General features: G+C 49.5%; 1 protein-coding gene across 1 annotated transcript in view; it reads left to right on the forward strand.

Moving 5' to 3' along the window:
- KLHL29 (kelch like family member 29) overlaps positions 1-14,908 on the forward strand; it is a 303,248-nt gene extending 288,340 nt beyond the window's left edge. The window contains exons 7-14 of the mRNA XM_032391636.1: positions 373-575; positions 1,296-1,555; positions 3,925-4,123; positions 4,279-4,461; positions 4,668-4,848; positions 10,009-10,202; positions 10,569-10,713; positions 12,723-14,908. Coding sequence (XP_032247527.1) covers positions 373-575; positions 1,296-1,555; positions 3,925-4,123; positions 4,279-4,461; positions 4,668-4,848; positions 10,009-10,202; positions 10,569-10,713; positions 12,723-12,906 — 1,549 coding nt within the window. The 3' untranslated portion in view covers positions 12,907-14,908. The remainder of the gene's footprint in view (positions 1-372; positions 576-1,295; positions 1,556-3,924; positions 4,124-4,278; positions 4,462-4,667; positions 4,849-10,008; positions 10,203-10,568; positions 10,714-12,722) is intronic.
- The last annotated feature ends 12,838 nt before the right edge of the window (positions 14,909-27,746 follow it).

A 27,746-nucleotide genomic window follows, 5' to 3' on the forward strand; every position in this document is an offset into this window, starting at 1 on the left:
GCCGGGACCTGCTGGCCGCGTGTGGCCGAGACGCGGGAGCCAACCGCAGGGCGGAACCGTATTGTTTCCCTTTGAGGCCAGTCCTGGTCCTCGTCCCCATCCACAGCTCATGCTTTTTGATTTGCATCTTTTTTTGCATGGACATGCCAAGTAGTGATAAGCAGGGTTTTCTGTTCTTTTGGGCATCTCTGGTCAGACTCTTCTCTTTCAGATCCTGTGTCAGGTCGTTAGGTTCAGGTGTGTCATTGCTGTGTCCCTTGAGTCCTAAAATGAAGGGCGTGACCGAGGCGTGCAGGGAGATCTAGCCCTGTGAGGAGGCGGCGCTGTGGCCGCAGCGGGGCAGGTAAGGGACACCCTGGTCTCTGTGCCTAGGTCGGTGCAAGATGGCAGCCAGTGCGGCCGGGAGAAGCTGGAGCTCGTCCTGTCCAACCTGCAGGCCGACGTCCTCGAGCTGCTGCTGGAGTTCGTCTACACGGGCTCCCTGGTCATCGACTCGGCCAACGCCAAGACGCTGCTGGAGGCGGCCAGCAAGTTCCAGTTCCACACCTTCTGCAAAGTCTGTGTGTCCTTCCTCGGTGAGTCCGGGGTGGGGGCGCGTGGGGCGCCGCGTGAGGGAATAGCGCCAACGGGCCCCCAAGTTTGAAAATAGCCAGGATCTAGAGGGGGAAAGGCTGTGCGTACGCCTCAGGGTGCCGCTGGATCTCACAAGGCAGTTTGAAGAGGAAAATTCGGATAACTGTAGGCACCGGCAGAGCCCCGGGCACGTCCAGGCTAGAATAACCATTAGCCAGACCTCAGGAGAGCCGGCAAGACTGTCGTCAGGCCTTGAGGCCAGGTTGGTGAGGCTGAGGCCCGTGGGAGGTGGCGGGGGGGGGGCATAGGAGGGGCACTACTGCTGGTGCGACCCTAAAGTGGGAGCCTGTCACAGAGAAGACATGGTCAGTCTCCGCGTGACCCCTGCCCCCAGGCCAGGCCCACGCTCTGAGGCCCGCAGCCACGAGGAAGCTCCAAGCCCCGCACTGATGCTCCATACCTCACACTCTCCATCTTTCTGCTGGGACCTGCAGGAGCAGAGGGAGGCCCCAGGGAAGGCAGTGTGAGACGGGGCGGAGGAGAACCCTGAGGGTAGATCCACAGCTCCAGGGACACCGGAAACGGTCTTGTGGGGACCCCGGATGCTGGAGGCAGGTCACAAGGACATGGGCTCCAAGAGGGATCCAGAGTGTCAGGCGATAGGATGAGAGGGCCACCCTTCCAGGGCCCTGTGGTCAGTGGTCCTGTGCTCTTGCCCCCAGAGAAGCAGCTGACGGCCAGCAACTGCCTGGGGGTACTGGCCATGGCCGAGGCCATGCAGTGCAGCGAGCTCTACCACATGGCCAAGGCCTTCGCGCTGCAGATCTTCCCTGAGGTGGCGGCCCAGGAGGAGATCCTCAGCATCTCCAAGGATGACTTCATCGCCTACATTTCCAATGACAGCCTCAACACCAAGGCCGAGGAGCTCGTATATGAGACTGTCATCAAGTGGATCAAGAAGGACCCCGTGGCCCGTGCACAGGTAGACCCCCACCCTGCCCACCGCTTCCCCCCTGGGTCTGGGGTCCCCGTGCAGGGATGGCGTCTGGAGCAAAGCTGAAGGGAGGTGGAGGTGGCAGGACAGCCTGCTCTGACCATCAGTGGGAACATGTAGGAGCCAGTAGGCCTGGGCAGAGGGAGGCCAGAACGGCTCCTGTGGGCCGCAGAGAGGTGAAGGGAGGGAGGAGAGATGAGAGGTCAGTCACCAGAGGGTTCCCAGGGCTGGCCTTCCACCTGAAGGAGACTCAGGCCAGCCAGAGGCCGCAGGGCCTGCAGGGAGAAGCAGGTGCCCTGGGGCTCCCGTGAGTTCAGACCCAGCAGAAGCAGCTCCACCCAGGCTCTGCTTATTGAGAGGGTGGGGAGCACCTGGACCAAATGGAAACCATGCTGGAGATGGGAAGCCACTGCACACGTCACAGGAGGGAAGGCAAGTCCCTCAGAGGGGACAGCTGGGGAAATCGGAGCCAGAATCCAGAGCAGAAGGAAGGGAGGGCAGGGTCCCCAGGAGGGGCATCGGAGTCACCAGAAATCAGTCACACCCCAGCTGAAGGCCTCGCTCAGAATGGAACCGCCTTGATTCTAACGTGTGAGGGGCCCCCAGGAGTTAGTGCAGACACAGGTAGCTCAGAGTCCACCTGGAGAGCCGCAAAGGGGAGGCCAGAGTCGGGGAGGCCAGGGCCCAGAACACCCCGAGGCAGTCGAGTGGCAGATGGCAAGGGAACTTCGTTGTGTGGGGCACAAGAAGCGGCACAAGGGAGGGAGGGATGGGCCAGGCGCTGGGATCAGCAGCGTGGGGCTGTCCACCCTGGCCGGGCCACTGAGCCCAAGAGGAGAGGGTCCTCTGATCAGGTCGGGAGGAGGCAAGATTCGTTTGTGGAGGGAGGCAGCCAGTCAGCTTGGGCAGCTGTGATGGTGACCGCCGTCCCCCACAGCCCCCACACCTGTGGCCAGCGTCCCCCAGCCCCTCTAATTCATCCACCCCAAAGCGACACAGCTTGTGTTCCTTCCTTCAGTTCTGCCCATTACGCACAACAGAAGCCTGGATTCCTCCCATCCCTCCCGTGTGCGTCGGGCCACAGGCCGCCGTCACTTGCCGACTTCCTCTCCCCAGTCAGGCCCCTCACCGCACCAGCATTGCTGAGGGGGTCTCCCGAGCGGCTGCCCTGCCTTCTGTCTTCTCCATCCCCAATTCAGTCCCACACCGCAGCCCGAGCTAGCAGTCTTCCTAAAGAACACATTTGATGGTGTAATGCTTTTGTCGAAAGGCCCCCGGGAGCTCCGTCACGCACCCTGCGGGAAAAAGCCCACCAGCCCTGGCAGGCAAGGCATAGGGGCGGTCAGGCTCTGGTCTCCTTCACCTCTCCGGTGTCACTTCCCCTGTCCGCTTACCACCCCCCCACCCCCCACCCCCTGCCAACAAGAATCAGCTCCATAGAATTCCCCAGATGCACCTTTCTCCTTCACGCTCCCATGTCTCTGCGTGTGCTTCGGGCGTCCTACCTCCTCTCCACCTGAGGCCTGGAGAAACCTGCAGCCCTTCCTCACCCAGCTCAGCCGGCGTCCGCTCTGGGAAGCCTCCTACCCTGCACCCCCACAACTCCTAACCAGGCTCCTCCTCGGGGCCCCACTAGCGCCTCTACGATGGATCCTCCCCCAACCTGCCAGTGCACTGCGCGCACCCGAAGCTCAGAGACTGGGGCTTACTGGTCTTACTGACACTCTCGCAGTAAGGGGTGTCACCAATCGTTTGTTGCATGAAACTAAAGCCAAGTGGTGAGCAAAGAGTTTGCCAGGCAGGAGGGGATTCGAGTCAGTTCGTGCAAAGCCTTCAGTGCAGGTGAGAGGGTCCGGGTGCCAATCTGAGGCCGTGGGATGCCCCTTAAGGGGTTTGTAGGCATTGGGGAGACTCAGGCTCTGACCAGTGTGACTTGCAGGCCTCATGGTCACTCTCAGCCTTCCTGGGCCCTCCCACCTCTTCCTGACTCCCCGCCCCATGTACACCTCTTCAGGGCTCAGGATCCTCATTTCAGTGAGGGTGAAGCCTGGGGTGAGGCCCAGGCCGGGGACCTGGGAGGAGGCAGGAATGAGGTGCTGAAGAAGCGGATGGATGGTTCGCCCCAGGGTCAGCTGCAGCACACCCAACCTCCCCCATTGCTCTCCTCTGGCTGATGGGAGCCCCCCCATCACTGTCTAGACTGGGATAAGCAGTGTCTACACTCTCAAGCCAAAGGCGGACTGGCGTTACCTGGGTCGTGCAGTACCACACCGGTCCTTCCTGTCTGCCCAGTATGACTCGCCAGAGGGGGGTCCGTCTGCATAATGTCACCACCCTGTGTCTCCCTGACCCCGCAGTACGCAGCGGAGCTCCTGGCCGTGGTCCGCCTCCCCTTCATCCACCCCAGCTATCTGCTCAACGTGGTGGACAATGAGGAACTGATCAAGTCGTCAGAAGCGTGTCGGGACCTGGTCAACGAAGCCAAACGCTACCACATGCTGCCACATGCCCGCCAGGAGATGCAGACGCCCCGAACCCGGCCCCGCCTCTCGGCAGGTATTGAGGGACAGGCCTCGAGCTCCCCAAATGCGGGTGCCGTGGGGTCAGCCCGACTCTGGGCGGTCCCCACCTGCTCCTCCACGGGAGGCGCCGGGTGCAGAGGCCAACAGTGTTGGGATGTGTCCGAAGGCGGGGCGTCTGTGTCCCTGCAGGTGTGGCGGAGGTCATCGTCCTGGTTGGGGGCCGTCAGATGGTGGGGATGACCCAGCGCTCCCTGGTGGCCGTCACCTGCTGGAACCCGCAGAACAACAAGTGGTACCCGCTGGCCTCGCTGCCTTTCTACGACCGAGAGTTCTTCAGCGTAGTGAGTGCCGGGGACAACATCTACCTCTCAGGTGAGGCCCCTCGGGGCTGGGCTGGGCGCCGGGCACAGACTTCCCGGGGGCCCCTCTCCCCACGCCAGGGCTGAGGAAAACCAAGGCCCAGAAGGGTCCACTTGGCGGGTGAAACCTTCTCCTTCTGCCCCTGGGGCTGGGCCGGCCCGGCCTGGGGCCCCTCCTCACTCCCCGCCTGCTCTCTGGACCTCCCACACCGCCTCCAGGTGGCATGGAATCGGGGGTGACGCTGGCCGATGTCTGGTGCTACATGTCCCTGCTCGATAATTGGAACCTTGTCTCCAGAATGACGGTCCCCCGCTGTCGGCACAACAGCCTCGTCTACGACGGCAAGATTTACACCCTCGGGGGACTTGGCGTGGCAGGCAACGTGGACCACGTGGAGAGGTAATGAAGCCACGGTCAAGAAAGCTAAAATCATGTTGCTCCTCCCACCCAGCACCGAGCCAGCTGAGGCCAAGCGGAGACGGGACATTTATAAGGCGATAGTCGCAGGCTCTTCAAACACAGCAAAGAGGGAGGACTGAGGGTGGGGGGAGGGCAACAGGAAGGACGAGAGCCGCCCCATCCCTGAGATGGGGCACTCTTGTCCCTTGCAGGGGTCAGACAAGCTGAAGGCAAGAGACGCACTGTGGGCTTGGCCGGCCTGCCCAGGCACCTAGAGGCACCCCGGGACTGGAAGTACCAGCCCAGAGACTCGCGGGGGGTGTAGGGCAAGGCTGCAACCGATGGCCCACATGGGTGCCTCGTCCGTCGCCGTGGCTCCGTGTCCCTGCCGAGCTTGGAGGTCCCACACCGGGGAGCCCCTTGCTCCCTCTTTCCCACCCATCCCGGGAAAGCTGCTTGCAACACGGGGAATGGTCACGGCAAGCAGGTCTGGCCAATCATCTGGAATTCTCCAGAAGCCGATACAAAGCAATGGGCCGGAGAACGGCGCGTGTGAGCCTGCCCTCTGCTGGAAGTCCCAGGCTGGCTTCCTCGCTGAGGCCCACTGACAACTGGCCACACAGAGTGTAGGGATCGGGTGTAGGCAGGGGGAGCACAGGCTGAGGTGGGCACTTCACGGGGTGCAAATGCTCCATCTTTCCTTTGAGCTGGAGACCATTCTTGCCGAGAACAGACACCTGGGGGAGAAGCCACGGGAAGAACTCAGGAAGGCTCATGAGTCAGCAGCAAGCAGGGGAGGCCTCAGAGCAGTCCCGCTTTTGGAGAAACTAGTTCCCCCAAGGGAGGGCAAGTTAGGCTGAGCTGGCCCCAAGTCCCAACCCAGGAGGGCGCAGCCAAGATCACCAGAGCCCTTTCTCCACGTCCTCGCCTCCTGCTTGCCCACCACCCTTGGCCCACATCATCAGCTGTCACGGAAATCACATCTTCCCATGCGACAGCATTTTGCCTGTGGACCCACACGTACCCCTCAATTTGTATTTTTCCCTCAGTGGCTAATTGGACACTTGACAAATGTTACAGCAAAGATAGTTTCAGAGTGAGACAAGCTCTGGATGTTCACTGTGGGCTTTTACTCCCCCAAGTGGAGCCCAGAGATGGCTCAGTAACGACATTTAATTGTCATATTGATTTGGAGTTAATGGGGAATCCCTGTGTGATTATGAGGATATTAACACTGCAGCTGAACCTGGGTCAGCCCTGATGCTGACAGCCTTCAGTGGGCCCGCTGCACGGCCCTCACGTCCCAGGGCTTCCAGAAGCACCAGCTTGCAGCCGTTTGTCATCCAATAATAAACACATGAAAAAGGAGAGGTTTTCTGTGTAGGAGTAAACTGAGCTAGATCTGTCATCCCGTCTTGCTTTTGTCAGCTATTTTTAATCTCCTAAGATGCTGATTACTCATTTTGCGAACATATACTTGTTGATAAATACAGGAATTTGTTCGAGGATCAAATGCACCAAGCGGGGGGAGAAGCTCCGCTCCCCTTGGGCTCGGGAGCACTCCTCCAAGGCCTGGTAGCAGCCTCTACTGGCCCCCCCCCGGGGGCTGGGCCTTTGTTCCACTAAGAAATATCAGCTAGGGCACCATGTGAGCAAGACCAGCCCGGGAACCTCAGTAGATGGGGGAGCCATCCAGGACAACAAGGTGCCCTGAGCCCCTCCTCAGCCCTCTGGTATCTGGCGGCTGTCCTTGCAGGGACAGGACGCAGACCTGAAGACCTCCGGGTGGCGTGCACACAGGTGGGGTGGAGGATGCAGGCAGAGGGGACGCCCACTGCTTCCCGAGGAACATAACTGCAGCCCCTTTGCACAAGTAATTTCTGCACCGCATGGTGGCAATGATGAGAATTCAGGGTGACAAGGAGGTCAGGGTAGTGGGGACAGACGCGAGGGTGCTTTGTTCCCCAGGAAGCACTAATGGTACAAATTGCTCTTATATTGATAATGAATGAGATATATGGTACATTATAATTATATTACATTACTGTATTACAGGAATAGAACAAGATTATATAATTATAGATTAAAACAACAGTGCAGTAGACAAACCTGTATTATATCATTATATAAATAACTGGGTCTAATACTTCATAGCAATATATTGCACTAGCTGTGGTTACCAGATAAATGATAGCAGAGTGCCTCACTCCACAGGGTCATTTGCATGTCATTAGCATATCCTTCTCAAGCAGGAAGCTGACAGATTGAGCTGACGAGGGCTTGCAGCTTGGCAATCAGCTACCTGGAATAACAAGCTCTCAGGAAATTCGCATTTGGCGGAATGTGCCATTATACTGAAAGTCTGAAGACTAACAGCCACCTAATCTTCCGCTGTCACCCAGCTCCTTCTACAGGAGCTCTTTGGATCTCTGCCATACTGGCTTAAAAAACAGCCATCTGAACTTCTGACACTGTCCAAAAAGACTTACTCCATTGCCTGTTAACCACGTAGCCTTCGTCCGGGGCTTAATTGAATCAGCCCCTGCTGCCCTCTAAGGTCCGTCAGCCTCTTCTCAAATCCTGAGTCTTCGCAAGCACAGAGCTGAACATCTCGCCGCTGCCCCCTCATCCCTGTCTCAGAGCCAGGGGCACCGGCTAAGAGAGGCCATCTTCTGGATCACTAAGCCGTGACCTTGTTATGGCTCGAGCCCCAAGGAGCCTCATGGGGAAGAGTGGGCCCTGCGTGCTTCCCAGGAAAGGTGTGCTGGCGAAAACCCAGCCCACAGTGGAGGCCCCACCTTGGGTCCAGAACAGGCGACAGAGCCATGCACCGAGCAGGAGATGGGCCACCAAGTAAGAGGTCCAGAGTGAGTGCTTATAAGAGCAGCCCCCGAGAGCAATTGACAGAGACACTGAGAACGGAGACCCAGAAGCTGCCCAGAAAGACATCAGATCTCCCAGTTCCTTGGCCAGTCTGCTAGATCCCAAGTCTGTCCCTCTTCAGCTGCTTTCTGTTGTCACTTTTTTCCCCGCTTTGTCTGGTATTCACATTCCATCATTTCTCCATGCTCTTTACTTTGTCCTGCCATACGTACGCCACAGATCTCTTCAATCCTGTCACTCTGCACCTTCTCCGTGCCTCCCCTGGGGGCTGAACGCTGGTGGAGAAGATCCCAGCACCTCGTAGATTGGCCCCACTACAGACTGAAGTCCTCCGACGTGTACTGTGTCCTTCATGCTGCAGGGCCCTTGTCTGCAGTTTCGCCCGCTCTCAAGAGCATGTGTTTCTCATCTCCTCCTCCCCCGTCAAGGCTCTTATCCCACGGGTGCCCATATCCCGCCAGCATGGGCTCCTGCTTCACAGAGCAGGTGGCGCCATCAGTCAAGAACCCTCTCCTCTCCCTGCCATCGCCCTGGGTATGGACTGACTCTCACGCCATCCTTGCCTCCCTCTCTCATGCCCGCATGGACACCACTTCCCTCTCCACTCTGGATCCAACCTGCATCCCCCCACCAGGAGCCTCCCTTTATCAGCTCTCCCCTCTCTTTCATCTATATTTAACCTTTCCTTACCCATTTGGGCTCCTTCCTATCAGCCCGTAAACACAAGTAAACCTTTCCCCCTAAAATTAAAACAAAACCCACGGTGTGCTGGAGCTCGTTCATACTGGCCCCTGAGAGCTGACTATTACCTTTTTTAGGAACTCTGCAAGCCAGTTGTCAGTTACAGGTATTATTAAAAATTAAACCGTATAAACTTAGAACTAAATAAATTATATTAAAAACAAAGGTAATCCATACTCAAAACTCACCACTACTTTTTTTTTTTTTTTACTATATTGTGTACCGTCTGTGCTCTGGAGGTTCGATGTGTCTGCTGTGTCTGTATGTGGTGGGGATTCTGTCTGGCGGTATGCCGCTGCGCATCGCTTCCTAGTGCCATGTTCCACCACGTGCCATTGGTAGCTTGAAATCGGCCGAGAGGATTCACATCACAGAAATCAGCAAGGACTTTTTCCCTGGAGAGCTCGTTTGTAAACATCTATCAGCATGCCACCAATGCAAGCCATCTCTGAGCTCCAAATGCCTTTCTAGGTTCTACCTTCTCTGCCCCTTTTCCCAGCTGAGTTTCCTCCAAGTCGAGTCTCTACCTGTCATGCCCACCGCCTTCCTTCCCATTCACTCCCTGATACACATATAGCTCTGCACCTTCCATTCCTCTTAAAGTGCCCGTGACAAGACGGCCGGGAACCTGTCTGGGACTTCTTGACTTCTCACCGCATCTCCCGCCCACGGAGCCGTGCCCTCTATATGCCGCCACTCCTCCAAGGACCCCCTCAGCTCCCTCTTAAAGGCCGGCGTTTCCCCAGAGTGTCCTCAGCCTTAGTTTCACCCCCCCACTGCCTGTGAACTCCCTTACCTTCAGTTTCCGTCGCTGGGCCCGTGATCCCAAAGCTGAATGTATAGGCTGCCCGTCAGCTGCACCCCGCACATCCCCAGTTGGTTGCCCACAGGTCCTTTAAACTCCCCATGAATAAAACTGAAATCATCTCTCTCCTCCAAACTCCCCAACCTCAATTCCTGTCCCCTGAGTAGTGCCCCCTCCTTCTGATGCCCCACGCCTGAGACCCTGAGTCACCCTAGGTAACTCTGCCTTCCTGAATGGCAACATCAATTAACGATTGAACCCCATCAGTGCCCCTCTCCTTCTGGTCCCGCTCCCTCCTGTCCTTCCCTGGTCCAGCCTGCTGTCTCCCCAGTTTCCAGCCCAGAGCCTGGGTGCACAGCAGATGCTCAGTGCAGCACTGTTGGGCAAAAGGGTAGGAATGAGCTGGATAGAGAGGGATGAAGGGGCCCAGAAGCTGGGGAGCCCTATGTGAGCAAAGGAATGGAGACGAGAATCTGCATAGGGGTTGCGACGGGCAAAAAAAGAGCCCACGGAGCCTCAGGAGGAAGGCTGAGAGGCCAGGTTGGGCCAGATCTAGGGGGCCTGGAGTGACTCAACGCGAGTGCCCCCAGCTGTGTGTGATCTTGGGCTATGCCAGTGATTCCAAGGGCAGGAAGCAGAGGCCGGTGCCCCCCAGCGTCCGCCGCCTTGGTTGTCCGCCCTGCCCCGCACACAGCCCACCACTGATGCTGGGCTCTTTTTCTCCTCGACAGGTACGACACCATTACCAACCAGTGGGAGGCCGTGGCCCCTCTGCCAAAGGCAGTGCACTCTGCGGCAGCCACGGTGTGCGGCGGCAAGATCTACGTGTTTGGCGGCGTGAACGAGGCCGGCAGGGCTGCAGGGGTCCTACAGTCTTACGTTCCACAGACCAACACGTGGAGCTTTATCGAGTCGCCCATGATTGGTGAGAGCCAGCTCTCTGCTCAGCCTGGGCCCGTGCAGCATGCCCACCTCAGTGTCCGCTTGGTCTCAACAGCCCAAGCCCAGAGGGCCGGCTGAGCCTAGTAGTTCTGCAGGCCCGCGTCCGGGGCTGGGAGGGGGAGGCAAGCCCCCAGGCCGGGCAGAGCTGCACACCCCACTACCGGGACAAAGGGCAAGCTAGACCGCGCGCCAGGTGCCTCCTGGCCCCGGGCCTCGTCCTCGGGTTAGCCACCGATGATGGCGGTCCTGCCGGAGCCTGTCCTCGGGAGCGCCTCCTGGCAAAGCAAAGGGTGGGGAGGGGGAGGCCAGGAAGAGATGCCCTGACCTGCCTGCCCTGCTCTCCTCACAGACAACAAGTACGCTCCCGCCGTCACCCTCAATGGCTTCGTTTTCATCCTGGGCGGGGCGTACGCCAGAGCCACCACCATCTACGACCCCGAGAAAGGGAACATTAAGGCAGGCCCAAACATGAACCACTCTCGCCAGTTCTGCAGGTGAGGGCCGCAGGAACTCGGCTAGGGGTGGGAAGGAGGCGGGCAGGGAGGGAAAGGCGGCAGGACAGGTGTGAGCACGACAATGACCGCCCGCCATTGGATGACCAGAGCAATTCCCAGGCGCAGCGCCCTCCGGCTGCAGGTGTGGCTATGAGGGCCAGGGCGGAATGGGAAGAGCCCGGGGGCAGCCCGAGGCCCTCAAGCCCCTCCGGGGGGCTCCAGCTGACCCATCTCCAAGCCAGAAATGGAGGGCTTCGTACAGGCACCAGCCCCAGGTCGTTCGAGGCCACACCTCCGGGGATAGGTGAAGGTGCTGCTGTGAGGACAGCTGTCCCCCAGGCCGCACCTGTGCAATACCCTACACGGGACAGGTGGCTTTCCAAGGGATGCTCTGACCACGGGATCCGGGGAGCGGTACGAGGCACAGCTGCCTTGGAGTCTCAAAGCTGACGGGGCGGACACACACACGGACCAGCCCCCACAGGAAGAGAGAGGTAGAGGTCAGGGTGTGGCTTGGTTCCCAGTCTGCCCGGCCCCATGGCCCAGAAAAGTTAACCACCTTGGGCAGTGAGACCGCAGACCCTGCTCTTCTAGCCCCATCCCCTCCCAGACCAAGAGGAACAAGGAAATATAAAAAGGGGTCCCAGAAACCCCATTTTCAACATTCACATAGCAGATCTTTCTTGAGGACACCTTGCACCCATGCGGAGGTAATCACGGGATCCCCAGTCCCAGCGCCCGCAGTTGGTGTAGCAGAGCTAGAAAAGCTGTAACCTACTACTAACCTATCTTAGGACCTTGGACGAGCAACTTGCGCTCTCTGGGGCAGTTGTCCTATTGATGAAGCAGGCGGTTGGACTAGATAACCGCTAAGTCCTATTAGCGCGAAGAGCCTGCAGTTCCTGGGCCTTACCCTCCCGTCACACACTCCAATGGTCGCGGTGTGCAAGCCGTTCTGACTACACTGTCCACAATAAGCACACCTGGAGGTTGAGCACCACTTGTGGGGAGGACTTGCGTGCCTCATCGGAGACTCAGAGTGGGCCCAGAAAGACTTCGTGCCCGTGAGGAGGTGTAAGCTGGGCCTTGCAAGAGAAGCAGGGGAAAGATGTGCCACCAAGGGAGAAATCGGAGGGCCCTAGGTGGCAGGCAACTACAGGGGCTAAGGCTGGAAACATCAGGTAAGATGTCTGGACCGGCACGTTCCGTTCCAGGCTCAGAATTTCAGAAAGAGGTGGTGACTTTGCAAGGGCACCTGTTCAGCGTCAGGGGATAGTCAAGAAGACGGGGCCGTTAGCCGACATGCGGCAGAAACGGGGGCCGGATGCGTGGATGTAGGTGCGCGTGGGACGGGGGAGCTGAGCCGCGGGAAGACGGGAAGTGCAGACGGGGCAGGCGGTGGTGCTCTGGCCGTGGGAACAGCTCGCTGAGACGACAGGGTGGCAGGCAACAGGAAGGCGTCCCGGGCTGCCCCGGGTGGGGACGCCGGGCCGTCACCGGTGGGCAGAAGCAGGCCCCTGGTGCTTGGCAATCAGGGCAGGGAGCCGGGAGTCTGAGCGCCTGGGCCAGGGTGAATTTCACGGTCAGGTAGTCAGTGTTGGGTTATGACTTGGCTCCTTATTATCCTGTCTGCCATCAGCCCTGTGAGTCGTGCTCTCTACTCGATTGGAGCTGTACGAAGCCTCTGGGCAACACAAAACAATGCTCAGTGAACGGATTCAAGGGTCCCGTACACAAGGCTGTTCTCCCCGCCACCTTTCAGTGGTCCGGCAGGTCCCGGGATGTCCCCCATGGCTCGGAGGGTGGTAGACGCAGGGCACCCGACCAACCCTAGAGGAAAGGTTTTCTTCTTGTACCGGCTCGGGTCACAGGACAGAGGCAAGCAGTGAGATCCCTCAGACCTTTGGCAAAGGGGGAGAGGCAGCCTACCCCGGGCCGGGGTACTGAGTCCGCCTCCAGGTCCGAGGTGGAAGTGAAATGGCTAACTCTCTCCCCGCTCTCCCTGACAGCGCCGTGGTGCTTGATGGCAAGATTTATGCCACTGGGGGCATTGTCAGCAGTGAGGGGCCTGCCCTGGGCAACATGGAAGCCTACGAGCCCGCGACCAACACGTGGACCCTACTACCCCACATGCCCTGCCCTGTGTTCAGACACGGCTGCGTCGTGATAAAGAAATATATTCAAAGCGGCTGACGTCTGCAGAAAGCCCACGACGAGACTGGACAAGTCTGGTGAGGCATGTATGCTACTCACAGTGATCAATGTTCAGCAACACCCGCAAGAGGCTGATAGACACAATCAAGGGAATCACTGCGCTAAACATTTTGAATACTCTCTACATTGAATGTAGAAAATCATCCTCGCCTTTGGGGGAAACGGGGGCATAGCGCTCCATGCAGCAGGAACCACAACCATACAAGCAGCTGGGCCTGGGGGCTCCTTCAAAGGCACTTGCTCTGAACGGAGGCGCTCGCTCTGCCCGGTGCAATAGAGTTTCACATATTTTTCAACTGGGAGAGAGAAGCTGATTTTTCCTTCCTGCAGAGCAAGCTTGATCCCTAAACAACCATAGATCAGTTATCCTATGACAATATTAGGTGTCAGGCTCTCTTTGGAATAAGATCAAAGTGTCCTTATCACTTTGATTCCTACTTTTGTTTTTAACCGATCTACACTTGTCCGTGGCCGAGAGAAGAGAAGGGACAATACTGTGTGTGGCACAAGGCCTAGGAGGCTCCTGGTCCCCGCCGGGCAGAAGGGAGGTCCGGCCACCAGTGCCGAGCCCAATGTGGCTGGAGCGGCCGTGCAGGGACAGCCCGGGGACGGCTGGGAGAACCTTCGTCCCTCACAGGTTTTTCTACCGTGTTTTTGCTGGAGAAGGACAGGTGACTGTGCTAGCTTTCTCTTGTCCGATATGAATTATTTAGATTTCCAAGGCATTTTCTTGATAAACAAAAAGGCTATTTTTAAGTACTGAGAGAAGGAGGAGGCCATGAGAGGATCATGCGGGAATTCCCAAAGCTCTTTGTAGGTTGTGCCGGAGTGGGGCATTCGCTCTAATTTTTTCTATGTGCAGAATAGAGGATCTCTCCTGGGTGGGGGTGAGGGCCCCCGTTTTATTTTTTAAAAAATGTAACTCCCAGACAGCCCCATCAAGAGCTGTGCCTCCTGGAGGCGTTGACAAAGAAGATTCTGTTCTAGAAGGAAACCAGTCCCGGCTCATGACACCAGTCCGGCTCCCTCCATGAGGTAAAGCTGAGGACCCAGGCCGGGTGGGAAGGGAAGGAGGGAGGGAGGGAGAATAAATGTCTACAAAGCACAGGAGACTATTTTTGATATTTATAGCTATATATTAAGGCACCTGCTACAAGAGCTCTCAGGATGGGGACAGCCTTTGTAGACGAGCCATGACAGCCAAGGCCTGAGGGGCATGAGCAGAATCGCTCTTCCTGTAGCAGACGAACCAGAGGAAAGGGAAGCCAGGAGGGAGATCACACCGTGGCTCATGACAGAAAGGCCTTCCTGCCAGTCCTCAGACCCTCAAACCTCACGCGGTGATCAGTTTCCATCCCAGGGCAAGAAGAGAGCCGCCGCCACTGCGCCGTTGAGTTGAAGTTGGTACCAAATACGCATTTACCATTTTTCTATCCGGGAAGTCAACTCGCCGTCATTTCATGATAAAAACCATTTCTAAGGAGAAAAGGACAGGACATGCTTTCCACCTTTCGGTATTTGAGGACACAAAATTCCAATTCCAACGTCGGGCATCGACTTCTAGCACTACAAGTGTGGCTCCCACTCGGACAAGATACCGAGCTTCGTTATGCAGTTTTTAATATTATTTATTCTTTTAAAAAAGTAATAAGCACAAAACTACATACATTGTATGTCATTTAAAGTATTTATGTCAAACAGGGTGCAAGTGTGAACCCAAGGACTGGAGCACAAATTTCTAACTGCCTGGGGCAAGGCTAATGTTAGCGTTGGTGTGTGTGTGCCTCCAAAGGAGGTGTTAGGGGTCAGCAAGACTCGACACAGATGACATTGAAATTCCGTTTCTCTCCTCACTTCTCACACTGGAGCAAAACTGGCTATTTCTGTGAATGATATAAAACAGGGTTCTCTGTAATGGTATTGTACATAGTATATGTTTATTGTTAAGTTCTTGTTATATTATAATAAATATATTTATAGATCTAGACTCAGAAGCCAATGGAATGCCTTTGTGTGCCACCATCCTGGCCACAGCGATGAGAAACCCCACGGAGGCCTGCTCCTTCTTTCACACATCAGCCGTCTGGGCTCTATTAGAGACTGTAGTGCAGACCTTGGTGATGAGAAAGGACAGGACTCCTTAGCAAGGGAACATACAGACCGACTTTGCTCTACTAAGGATATCCACACAAGGCTTCCCTGGGTGCCAGGTAGGATTGCTCACTCTCTTTCAGGGAAAGAAGTTTAAATTTAAACAGGGTAGTAGGAAAAGGGAGATCACCAGCATTTCATCCATGTGAAGAGCCCCACACCCTCAGTCCCCAAATCTCACTAAGACCTAGCCTCCTCTTGCAAGAAAACACGTGAAGAAGGTGGATCAGGATAGGTGGGAGTGGGAGTTCTTCAGAGGACTCGGCTGAAGCCTATGATGGTTGAGCAGGCATTTGCCAAATAAGTATCTGCAATGGTATCTTCAGAAACACCAGTCCTAGAGGAAAGGATGGAGAATGTGTAGAAGATTCTAATCACGAAGAGCTGAAATTATCACCTATTATAAAAACCAAGCAATAGTTTTGTTAGCTCCTTCCTTCTCTACCCTCTTTCCCCAAATCAAGGGAAATGTATTCTCTGGGTCTGTGAAGAGTCTGTGTACTTTCACCATGAAAGACATGTGTGACCACTCTATCAGGAGCCCGTGTAACTATGGGAGGAGTCTCTCTTGTTGGACTCAAGCCACTACCATCAGACCTGGCGAGGGTCGGGCACAGAGGAGATGGATCACATTGTGTGTATGTGTGTGCGCGCATGTGTGCATGTGTGAATTAAAAAAAAAAAAATTGCAACCAAAATAGGAAGAAAACAGTCAGGAAAAACATTTGCTGTCCATATGACAAAGGATTAATATCTTTATTAAAGAGCCTACATAATTCAATAAGAAAACATTCAGTGATTCCGCTTGTTAGGTAGGTCATAGACAGCCCCTACAAGAGGAAACATTGCTAGTAAGTGTAAGACAAGTTCAACATCCATAGTTATGAAATAATGACACTTCAATAACGAGGCATTATCTGCACCTACTAAATTAGCTTCCCAAATCTAAAAACAAAGTGGGGAGGTGCTGGGGGGAGCTCCAAGTGCTAACGAGGAGCGGAGAAACTCTTTACTGCCAAGGGCTTGAGGAACTGAAACGGCTTCTAGAAAGCAATGTGGCAGGTGCCATGTATCAAGAGCCTAAAAGGTACCTGACCCAGTAAATCCACTTCTGGGCACCGATCAGGAAATGTCATAGAATAACTAGCTCCCACCTATGGACACTAACTTTATGCCAGACACTGTGCTAAGCACTTAAAGCACCGAATCCTTACAATTCTACGAGTTAGGTGCTAAAGACAAGCAGTAATATAAACAACATTGTAAGATTCCTATTTGTATGTGATTGCGATTATGTAAGATACGTATAAAGATAGATAAGCTACAAAGACACATAAAATATGTATATAAAAATAACCAGATGTGCAGTCATAAAACTATTAATTGTACTCACACAACTGTGGGCAATTTTCCTTCCCTCTTCTCCAAAATGTATATAAAGAGACGTTGCTTTTCTAATAAAAGATATATTTTAATGGGGAATCGAGGATAGAAAGTAAACTTTCCCCTATATTTTAGTCCAAGAAATTCTCAAAGATCATTTCTTATTTTGACCACCAGAAGCAATGGAAAAGTTAGAGTTTAGAATAAAGTAACAAAGAACTACAGATGAGAAAATTGCAGTAATAATCAAGATTTTTTTTTTAAACCTAAAGGCTAGGGTGAGTGGAATATATCTTTCAGTGCATGAAGATTTTCATGAAACACATGAACTTTGGGTTCTTAGAAGGCCAAGTGAGCTGAAAAGGACAATAATAAAGAAGGAAAAATTCTAGTTCAACATAAGGATAAATGTATTAGTGCTAACTCTGGAACGGATTACCAAGATCCTTGTGAAGGGCTTTTCTAATTAAATCTCAATCAAATCTTGGTATAGCATAATTGCATACTTATCTCATTTGATCCTCTCAACTACCCTAAAAGTCACAGGGCATCTTCTTCACTCTTGAAGAAGAAACAATCTTAGAAAAGTTAAGTGAGCTCTCTGCAGGAATAGTTATGCCATACCCCGAGTGCTCTCCGTACATTATCACGAGCAGTCCTCCTAACAATCCCGCGATGGCTATCCCTGCTGCACAGGGTCCAGACACGAAACAGCGTTGGTCTAAGGCACCCTGGCCCTCGAACCCCGCTCCGTGAGACTCCAGAGAGCCCGCGCTACCTCACACGGCCTCTCCAAGACTAAGACTTCTTCCTCCTTTCCAAGCTCCCTCAGAAATCTGTACTAAGAAAAAGAATTCTGCGAATATGACAGACAAGCCACTCCATGTTAGACATGGTCCTCTTGGGAAGCAGTCTTCCCTTTGCCTGGTAAGAATCTCAGCAACGCACTGACTCCTCCACGGAAGGCTTTGGCTTCACACAGGAAATGGCTCTGGGGGAGGGAAAGAGTCCACTGATGTAAGATACTAGACCAGCCATTGCTGCCTCATTTAAAACTCCTCCTGGGAGCCTTCACTCTGTAATAAACTCTTAAGAGATTCCTAACATTCTTGCCGACCACAACTCTGGCCTGGGAGAGTAAAGAAAAGGGAAAAACAGCCCTGGTATTGGCTGCACCAACCTCAGCTCTAAAGGGCATACCCTGACCTTGGCATCCAAGAGGTAGGTTAAAGTGCTCCCCCACCTGAGTCAAGGGACTGACGAAAACGTGAAGCCAACTCCAAGAAGTCTGCCTTCACCACAGGATGGCAAAAATCAGATAATCCAAACTGGGTGCTTACCTTCCCAAATCTATAACCCATGAGGCTCTGTCGCCCTCTAGGTAACATTTGGCTGGTCACTTGAGTGTCTTTCCTCATGAAAGCTGAGGACAGCCTTTGAGTGGATCACACCAGGTCAGTAAGACTATGTTCTCAGCAGGTGAGGGCCATGCCCTCGCCTTCCCCCCACAGGGCACCTCACCCTGAGTAGTGACAGCCAGATTACTCAAACTCTACTGGCAGCATGAAAAAGGTTTGGAGTTATGAAGAGTATAAAGGCAAGGCTATGGTTCTGTGCGCTGCTTTGGCCACCCTTGTGGTCTACAGATGACCAAAGAAGCAACAGTTTTTGCTAAAGCATTTTTATTTGCCGTATGTATAGAACTTCATTCTCGGGGAAGCCAGCCACTGCTCGTGCAGACCTGTGCACCGTGGGGCCCATCAGACCGTCTCCTCGGGGTTTCGGTGCCCCTCCAGGCTCTCGTACCTCTCCATCCCACTACCTTATTTTAAGCCCTCATGACTTCTTGCCTTAGTTGTTGCTATAGCTTCTTTCTTATGGTTATTTTTAAAATAACAGCTTTATTGACATATAATTCACGTATGATAAAATTCACCCTTTTAAAGTATACAATTCAGTGGCTTTTAGTATATTCACAGAGTTGAGCTACCATCACCACTACCTAATTGCAGAACATTTTCACCATTGCAAAAAGAAACCGGAGTCCATTAGCAGTCACCTTCCACTTCCCCACCGCTAGTGCATGGTAACCACTAAACTACTTCCTGTTTCTAGGAATTAGCCTATTAGGGACACATCATACAAATGGAATCATATGACATGTGGTCTCCTTTCTCTGGCTTCTTTCACTTAGCATAGTGTTCTCAAGATTCACCTATGTTGTATTGTGTATCAGTTCTTCATTCCTTGTTATGGCCAAATAATACTCCACTGAGCAGGTATATTAAATGGGTATATATAAAAATTGATACATTTTGGGGCGCCTGGCTGGCTCAGTTGGTAGAGAATGCAACTTGATCTCAGGGTCGTGAATTCAAGCCCCACGTTGGGCAGAGATTACTTAAAATTTTTTTAAATGGATACGTTTTGTTTTCCATCAGCTGATGGACATTTGGGTTGCTTCCACATTTTAACCATTAAGAATAATGCTGCTACCAACTTTTGTATACTGTGCAAGGTGTTGAGATTAAATAAATTTGGGAAATGCTAGGTTTAACAAGGTTAAACAGGTTTCTTTACTACAGAACTTCTCAGGGTCAAAAACAGACTAACACTCCAATTTTACTAAGGTAGATACAGAAGATAGTGTTTTCCAAATTATTTGGCCACAAATTGCTCCCCCCACCCCGAAATCTAGGAAAACTTTTCTTCTCTTCTAAAATTAATGATACAAGGGGCACCTGGGTGGCTCAGTCGGTTAAGCATCTGACTCTTGATTTTGGCTCAGGTCATTATCTCAGGGTCATGAGACTGAGCACTGCATCAGGCTCCACCCTGGGCGTGGAGCCTGCTTAGGATTCTCTCTTTCGCTCTCCCTCTGCCCCGCCCCACCCCGGTGCACACACATGCACACACTTGCTCTCTCAAATAAAAAACAAACAAACAAGTTCAAACAGTCAATAGGATTCTGGGGTCAATACATCTGACCCTCATCTTTGAAAGATGCACAAGAGAAAGTAAAGGTAATATTGTGAAAGATTCAGAAGCAAATTCTGATTTAGAATTCTCAAAATATTTCTTATAATAAATCGATACATTTTTATATGTTAGAAGATCAGTATTCTTTAAAGTCAACAAATCTTTTTTCTGACTACAGCAAAATATGTTTCACTGCAATTTTCTAAGTGCTAAAAGGACTTCAGCATCTCTTATGCTGTACTATAAAAAGATTGAAATAAACAATAACATTATAACCACTCTACACAGCTAAAATACCCAGCTCACATATCCAGTGATAGTTGCAAATGTGTGACCTGACAATTTCTGGAAAAGATTCTCGGGCATTTTGTACTTTATTTATTTATTTTGAACAACATGATAATCTTCTCAACAAGGGGACTGACAGCAACCGAGATCAGGGAACAGAGAAGTCAATCACTCGTCCCATCAACATTGAAAATTCAAAAACTTTCACATTAATTCCAGTATTCTCATTAAAATCTATTAAAACAAAAAAATTCTATTTAATATGTGTTTAGATTAATATTTGTGTTAATAATGAGATACATTTCCATCCAATTCCAGCTTTAAAATCTTGAGCATGTGGGGAAAAAAGTGCTTTTTGATGATCTTTTGCTTTTTTGATTCTGTGTATATATATTTAAGTTCAAACAATGTGGAAATTAGTGTAAAGAAACATTCCAAAGATGTGAAACTGATTTTTTACAGTGTGATAGGCAATTACTCCTTTCTTTGCTACCAACTCCATTTTAAACATATTCTTATTAAAGAAATTTCCTTATTAAACTCTGGTAAACTACAGAACTGACAGCTTACTGATGTTTCTTTTAAATATGTGAAGTAATTTGAGACTTCCCACCACAAATAACCTTTATTTCAGTAACATATTAAGTATAATGCTACTTGTGGATTGTCACATTTCTTTTTAAAGGGATATTTTGTTGCAAAGTCTTGTTAAAATACTTTGCACTCATTAAAATGCTAAAATAGAAATTTGTAATTAATTTCCAACACTTGCCCAAGGAACTTTATGCTATAAGCAAAGTAACTATATGCAATGTTTAGAAATAATGCTATCTCATATCATATCAAAATTAATTTTGCTTTGTTGCTATAATGAGAACAGTAGAAAAGCTCTGTGCTCGGTGTAGATAGCCACAGACACATGATTCAGACTCTTCATGTGTTTTTTATTAATAGTTCTAAAGATTTTTAAGCCTGTGGTTTTACCTGTGGCTCTCAAGCTCCTGTGACAATTTTAGGGTAATGCCTACGGATTCACCATTTGTTGAGAAATTGGAAATTCCAGAGCATTTGATAACTTACAGGGATCAAATACATGAAACTGCACCTGATACTAGACTCTTCTTTTTTATCCTGTATCTGTTCTACCTAAGAAATCTTCAACTCTAGCTCTGACAACAGTCTCCATCTAGCACATTCACATGGTTCCCCTTTTTTATTTGCTCTTTAGTTTCATTACAGATTTTTAGTTCTTAGATCCTTTCCATTGCCTCCCAAGTTAGCAGCCCTACCCTGGCTACCCTGGTTTCACGTCCACTTATACCCAGGAATGGAATTCCTCTCCCAAAAGTTATCTCAACCACCTAACATTCTGGTCCTTCAATCAGACCAACAAGGCAAAATTACAATCCTAACTATAATCCTAATCCAGCTATCAGCCTCCTCTGAGGCTTCATTTGGGGTGATACCTACAAGGGGAAAAAACGCACATTCACATAGGCTGGTGCCATGACTCATACATGGTCCCCACCCTCACCTATGAACTTACCTTATTCTCACCATTCCTGAAGAGCTCCCTACTTCCATCAGTGACTACTGTAAACCTCCACCTCTCCCCTTTATGCTTCCTACTTAGAACCCCTCATTCTTAGCACAAGAGCATCACTTTGCATAAAAACAAAGAGGTGGAGGATGGTGGCAATGTCTGTATAGTTTTTTTAATCTTTCTGAAGAGCCCATTGAAAACAGAAACCATGATGAAAAATTCATAGACTCATGGATAACATCTAAAACAAAACTAAGTGACAAGCAATGTCTGGAACTCCCAAGCCCAAGTGGGTAGGATCAAACCACTAACACCTGGAAGACTGTGGCCATATGTGAGGAGGAGAGTCATGGGCATCTAATGGAATTAAGAATACCCACAGACACTCGCTGGAGAGCTGGGAGCAGAGCTAAGGGCACCTGAGCCGAGAAGCCTTGCAAACTCCAGTCCTCAGGTGAGGGCAAGGCTTCCGTGGTAAATATAAGCCTTGTGAATCTTTAAAACCAATATGCCAAAGCCCCCTTTCAGGACCACACCTCGTACAGACAAAGCCTAAACTGAACAGCACGGGGATAAAAGAGAGACCCAGATAAAAGTAGAGGAGGGGAACAAAATCAAGAGATTTCAGAAATTAAGCAATCCTGTATTTAAACACTTCACAAAAATAACAGAAGAGAGAGCTCTAGCACCGTGAAATTCAGGCTTCCTTCTAAAAGTTCAAGAAAATTTCATATAAAAGTGAGCAACAAAAGGACTGAGGGAAAATCCCATATAAATATATTACAAGAAAAAATTTTAAAAGGAGAAGACTACCCCCCTATAGGCAATAAAAGCCCTCCAGAAAGACATGCCTACAAAATACATGAAAACTATGACCTACTATTTCAAAACAAGCCAAAGGACATAAAACAATAACAGAAGAATGAAAAAACAATATAAACCAGAATTAGAAAAACTCACAAAGGATATGAAATAAGTCAGGAAGAATTAGAGTGCTTGCGTCAGCAGTACATATACTAAAATTGGACTGATACAGAGAAGATGAGAATTAGGAAACAAAATCACATTAGAAACGTACACTAAAGTAGAAAGAATGTAAGAGTTAACAAAAAACATTAGGTAATGCCTTATGACAAACAGAAGGGAAAAAAAGGCAGGAAATTTCTTAAAATAACAAAGAAATGAAAGAATTTCTGGTTCTGGTTAAGATTCGGTAGACACACTCTACTCTCTGTCTCCCACTGATTACAACCAGAAGTCCTGGACAAAAGACATAAGCAATTACCTAAGGACTCTGAAAAATACATAAAGCAAATGAACTGGACGGGAAACACAGCACTCACACAATGACCCACATGGTGGTGAATTCCCAGGTTTGCCTTTTATCTCCTCTATGTCCCAGATCACGCTCTAGGGCAGCCAGGATCTCAGAAGGAAAAAGCTCTCTCTGGACTCACCAGACCTAAACCCAGGGCAGCAATGACAATGACAATGGGCATATCCCTTTAGCTTCTTTTCTCTCTTTCCAGCCAGACCACCAGGAAAGGGTCCTCTTGGGAGCCCAAGAGTGTGGGAGATCTCAAAGAGGAGGGAGCAGGAGAATGAGGCCCTTTAACTTATTGTATGAAATCCTGAGTTGCACACGCATAGAACTGACCCAAATCAACAGAGCAAAGGGTGTGAGATCCCAGACTGGCCTCTCCCTGGGTGGTGCACATGTGGAGCTGTATCATTTTCCTACTGCCGCGGTAAGACATTACCGTAACCTTAGTGGATTAGGATAACACAAATGTACTACCCTATGATTCTGGAGGCCAGAAGTAAAAAAATGGGCCTTCATGAGCTAAAACCAAGGTGTCGACAGACCTGTGTTCCTTCCTGGAACTCCAGGGAAGAACCTTTTCCCTTGCCTCTTTCAACTTCTAGAGGCTGCCTATATTCCTTGGCTTGTGCCCCCTTCCTCCGTCTTCAGAACACGTCACTCCAACCTCTGCTTCTGTCATCACATTTCCTTTTCCTGACTCTGATTGTCCTGCCTCCCTCTTGTAAGTACCCTTGTGATGACACTGGGCCCACTCAGATAATCCAGAATAATCGCCCCATCTCATAATCCTTAATCATATCTGCAAAGCACTGCCCCCTTTTTTTTTAAGATTTTATTTATTTATTTGACAGAGACAGCGAGAGAGGGAACACAAGCAGGGGGAACAGGAGAGGGAGAAGCAGGCCTCCTGCTGAGCAGGGAGCCCAATGAGGGGCTCAATCCCAGGACCCCGGGATCATGACCTGAGCCGAAGGCAGACGCCCAACGACTGAGCCACTCAAGCGCCCCTGCAAAGCCCCTTTTACCAACAGATGCATTAAAATGATATACTAAACCATATTTAAATCATCCAAAAGATTCCAGGAAAGGGGAAATAGAGGAATAAAGAGAGGAGGCAAACAGAAAAGATCAAATAAAATGGCAGTTAAATCCAAACACATCAATAATTACATTAAATGTAAACCACCTCACGGCCATTAGGATGGCTGTTATCAAAAATGCAGAAAACAAGTGTTGAGGAGAATGGGGAGGAATTAGAACCTTCGTGCACTGTTGGTGGGAATGTAAAATGAAAACAGTACAGTGGTTCTTCAAAAAACTAAAAATAGAATTACTATATGACCCAGCAATTCCACTTCTGGTCGTATACCCAAAAGAATTGAAAGCAGGGACTCAAAGAGATATTTGTACACCCACATCCATAGCATTATTCACAAGAGCCAGAAGGTGGAAGCCACCCAAGTGCCCATTAATGGATTAATAGATTTTTAAAATGTGATATATACATACAACAGAATAGTATTCAACCTCAGAAAGAAAGGAAATTCTGGCTAAGTGAAATAAGCTAGTCACAAAGGACAAATACAGTATGATTCCACTTATATGAGGTGCCTAGAGTAGTCCAATTCAGAGACAGAAAGTTGAATGGCGGTTGCCAGAGGCTGTGGGGAGGAGGGAAATGAGGAGTTGTTCCTTAATAAGTAGAGTTTCAGTTTTCCAAGATAGAGTTCTGGAGGGGCGCCTGGGTGGCTCAGTCAGTTAAGCGTCCGACTCTTGATTTTGGCTCAGGTCATGACCTCAGGGTCATGAGATCGAGCCCCACATCGGCTCCATGCTCAGTGTGGAGTCTGCTTGACAGTCTCTCTCTCTCTCCCTCTCCCTTTGCCCCTCCCCCCCCATGCTTGCTTGTGCTCTCTCTCTCTCCCTAAAATAAATAAAATCTTTACAAAAAAAAAAAAAAGAGTTCTGGAAATGGAGAGTAATGATAGTTGCACAACAATGTGAATATACTGAATACCACTAATTGTATACCAAAAAATGGTTAGGATGATAAATTTTATGTATATTTTACCACAATTTTTAAAAATTACATTAAATGTAAATAATCTAAATATCCCAACTTAAAAACAGAGACTGTGAGATTTTTTAAAAAGAACTAAAAAGATACAGCTTTCTTTCTAAAAGAAACCTACTTGAAATATAATAATATAGAGAAATTAAAAGTAAAGTGATAAAGACACAGTTAAGAAATGAAAAAATAAGCCACAAACTGGGATGAAATATTTGCAAAATACACCTCTGATAAAGGACTGTTATTCAAATTATACAAAGAACTCTTTTTTTTTTTTTAAGATTTTATTTATTTATTTGAGAGAGAGAGAATGAGAGAGAGCACATGAGAGGGGGGAGGGTCAGAGGGAGAAGCAGACTCCCTGCCGAGCAGGGAGCCCGATGCGGGACTCGATCCAGGGACTCCAGGATCATGACCTGAGCCGAAGGCAGTCGCTTAACCAACTGAGCCACCCAGGCGCCCTATACAAAGAACTCTTAAAACTCAACAATACAGGCTTAGTTGGCTCAGGTGGTACAGCATGGGACTCTTGATCTTGGGATTGTAAATTTGAGCCCCACGTTGGGTGTAGAGATGACTTAAAAATAAGATCATTAAAAAAAAAAAAAAAAAACTCAGGAGAGCCTGGGTGGCTCAGTTAAGTGTCTGCCTTCAGCTCAGGTCATGATCTCAAGGTCCTGGGATCAGGCCCCCACGTCAGGCTCCCTGCTCAGCAGGGAATCTGCTTCTCCCTTTCCCTCTGCCTCCTCTCCATTGCTCATGCTCTCTCCCCATCTCTCTCTCTCAAATAAATAAAATATTAAAAAAAAAAAAACTCAACAATACAAAAACAATTCAATTTAAAAATAGACAAAAGATTTAAACCAACATCATCCCATATAAAGATGATAAATAAACATATGAAAAGATGCTCAACACCACATCTTCAGGGAATTACAAATTAGAACCTGGGTGGCTCAGTTGGTTAAGCTTCCAACTCTTAATTTCAGCTCAGAACATGATCTCAGGGCCTGAGATCGAGCCCCACATCAGCCCAGTATGGAGCCTGCTTAGGATTCTCTCTCTCCCTCTGCCCCTCCTTACCCCCCCCACTATGCTTTCTCTCTCTCCCTCAAAAACAAATAAAAAATAAATAAAAATGAGATACTATTACACACCTATTAGGCCAAAATCAAAAACACGGACAATATCAAATTTGGGGGAGGATATGGAATATTAGGCACTCACTCTCATTTGTTGCTGGTGTGAATGTAAAATAGTATAGCCATTTTGGAAGACAGTTTGGCAGTTTCTTACAAAACTAAACATACTCTTTCCATATAATCCAGCAATCATGATATTTGGTATTTACCCAATGAGTTGCCAACTTATGTTCACACAAAAACCTGCACATGAATATTTATAGCAGCTTAATTCAAAACTGCCAAAACTTGGAAGCAGCCAAGATGTCCTTTAATAGGCGAATGGAAAACAGACTATAGTACATCCATACAATGGAATGTTACTGTGTTTTCTTTTTGTTGTTTCTAAAGATTGTGTTTATTTATTTGACAGAGAGAGACACAGCGAGAGAGGGAACACAAGCAGGGGAGTGGGACAGAGAGAAGCAGGCTTCCCGCGGAGCAGGGAGCCCGACGTGGGGCTCGATCCCAGGACCCTGGGACCATGACCTGAGCCAAAGGCAGACGCTTAATGACTAAGCCACCCAGGCGCCCCTGCTGTTGTGTTTTTAAAAAAAATGAGCTATCAAGCCACGAAAAGACATGAGAGAACTTTAAATGCATATTGCTGAGTGAAAGAAGCCAATCTGAAAAGGTTACATACTACCTGATTCTCACTCCATGACATTCTAGAAAATGAAAAACTATGGTGACGGTAAAAAGATCAGTAGTTGCCAGGGGAGGAAACAAGGAATGAATAGGTGGAGCACGAGAGGTTTTCAGGGCAGTGAAATGATTCTTAACGATACTGCAATGATGAATATATGCCATACAATTGTCAAAACCTATGCATAGAATGTACAATACAAAGAATGAGCCCTAATGTAAACTATGGACTTTAGTTAATTATGCATCAAGGGGCACCTGGGTGGCTCAGTCGGTTAAGCATCCAACTCTTGATCTTGGCTCAGGTCTTGATCTCAGGGTCTTGAGTTCAAGCCCTGCGTTGGGCTCCATGCTGGGTATAGAGCCTACTTAATAAATAACAAGAACAAGATAACATATCAATATTTGCTCATAAATGTAATAAATGTACCACAGTAATGTAAGATGTTAATAATAGGGGAAACTGGTGGGGCAAGGGGGTGGGTAGGTAAGGAGATATAAGGGAACTCTGTCCTTTGTGCTCAGTTTTTCTGCAAACCTAAAACTACAACAACAAGAAAGCTTATTAATATTAAAAAAAAAAACAACGTGCAAGGATTATTGTAATAACTCCCTTTTGTGTAAGAATAAGGGGGGGAGAATAAGAAAATGTACATGAATATTTATTTTAGCAAAAGGAACACCGGACAGATAAAAAGAAACTAATGATATTGGCTACTTCCATGGTGGAAAGGATGAGGGCAGTGACACTTCTCTGGGTCTAACTATTTTTGAATAGTTATGACTTTTATAAATATGTTAATGTTTTACACACTAAACAAATAAGGATGGGAGGGACCTTAAAACTGAACACAAAAAGGGGCACCTGGGTGGCTCAGCAGGGAGCCTGCTTCTCCCTCTCCCACTCCCCCTGCTTGTCTGCCTGCTCTCGCTCTCTCTCTCTGTCAAATAAATAAAATATTTAAAAAAAAACTGAACACAAAAAAACAAAAGAATCTAACTATATTTTATTTCAAAGAATAACATAACCAGAGTAGATGGGGGTAGAGGAGAAGGAGATTAACCCAAGCAACTTTTGAACACAGTATTTAGACTATATGCCCTCAGACTAAAGACAAAAAGCTCTATAAACATAATTTGAATTCTATTTAGTCAGGATGTTTTTCAGTGGTATGAGTTAACCCTTATTTAACTACTTTTTATGTAATTAAGGATTTAGAGAGGAAATATATTCAGGATAATGGGAGCCATATT

Source organism: Phoca vitulina, unplaced genomic scaffold (genome assembly GCF_004348235.1).
Source record: "Phoca vitulina isolate PV1807 unplaced genomic scaffold, GSC_HSeal_1.0 scaffold63, whole genome shotgun sequence".
Classification (NCBI taxonomy): domain Eukaryota; kingdom Metazoa; phylum Chordata; class Mammalia; order Carnivora; family Phocidae; genus Phoca; species Phoca vitulina.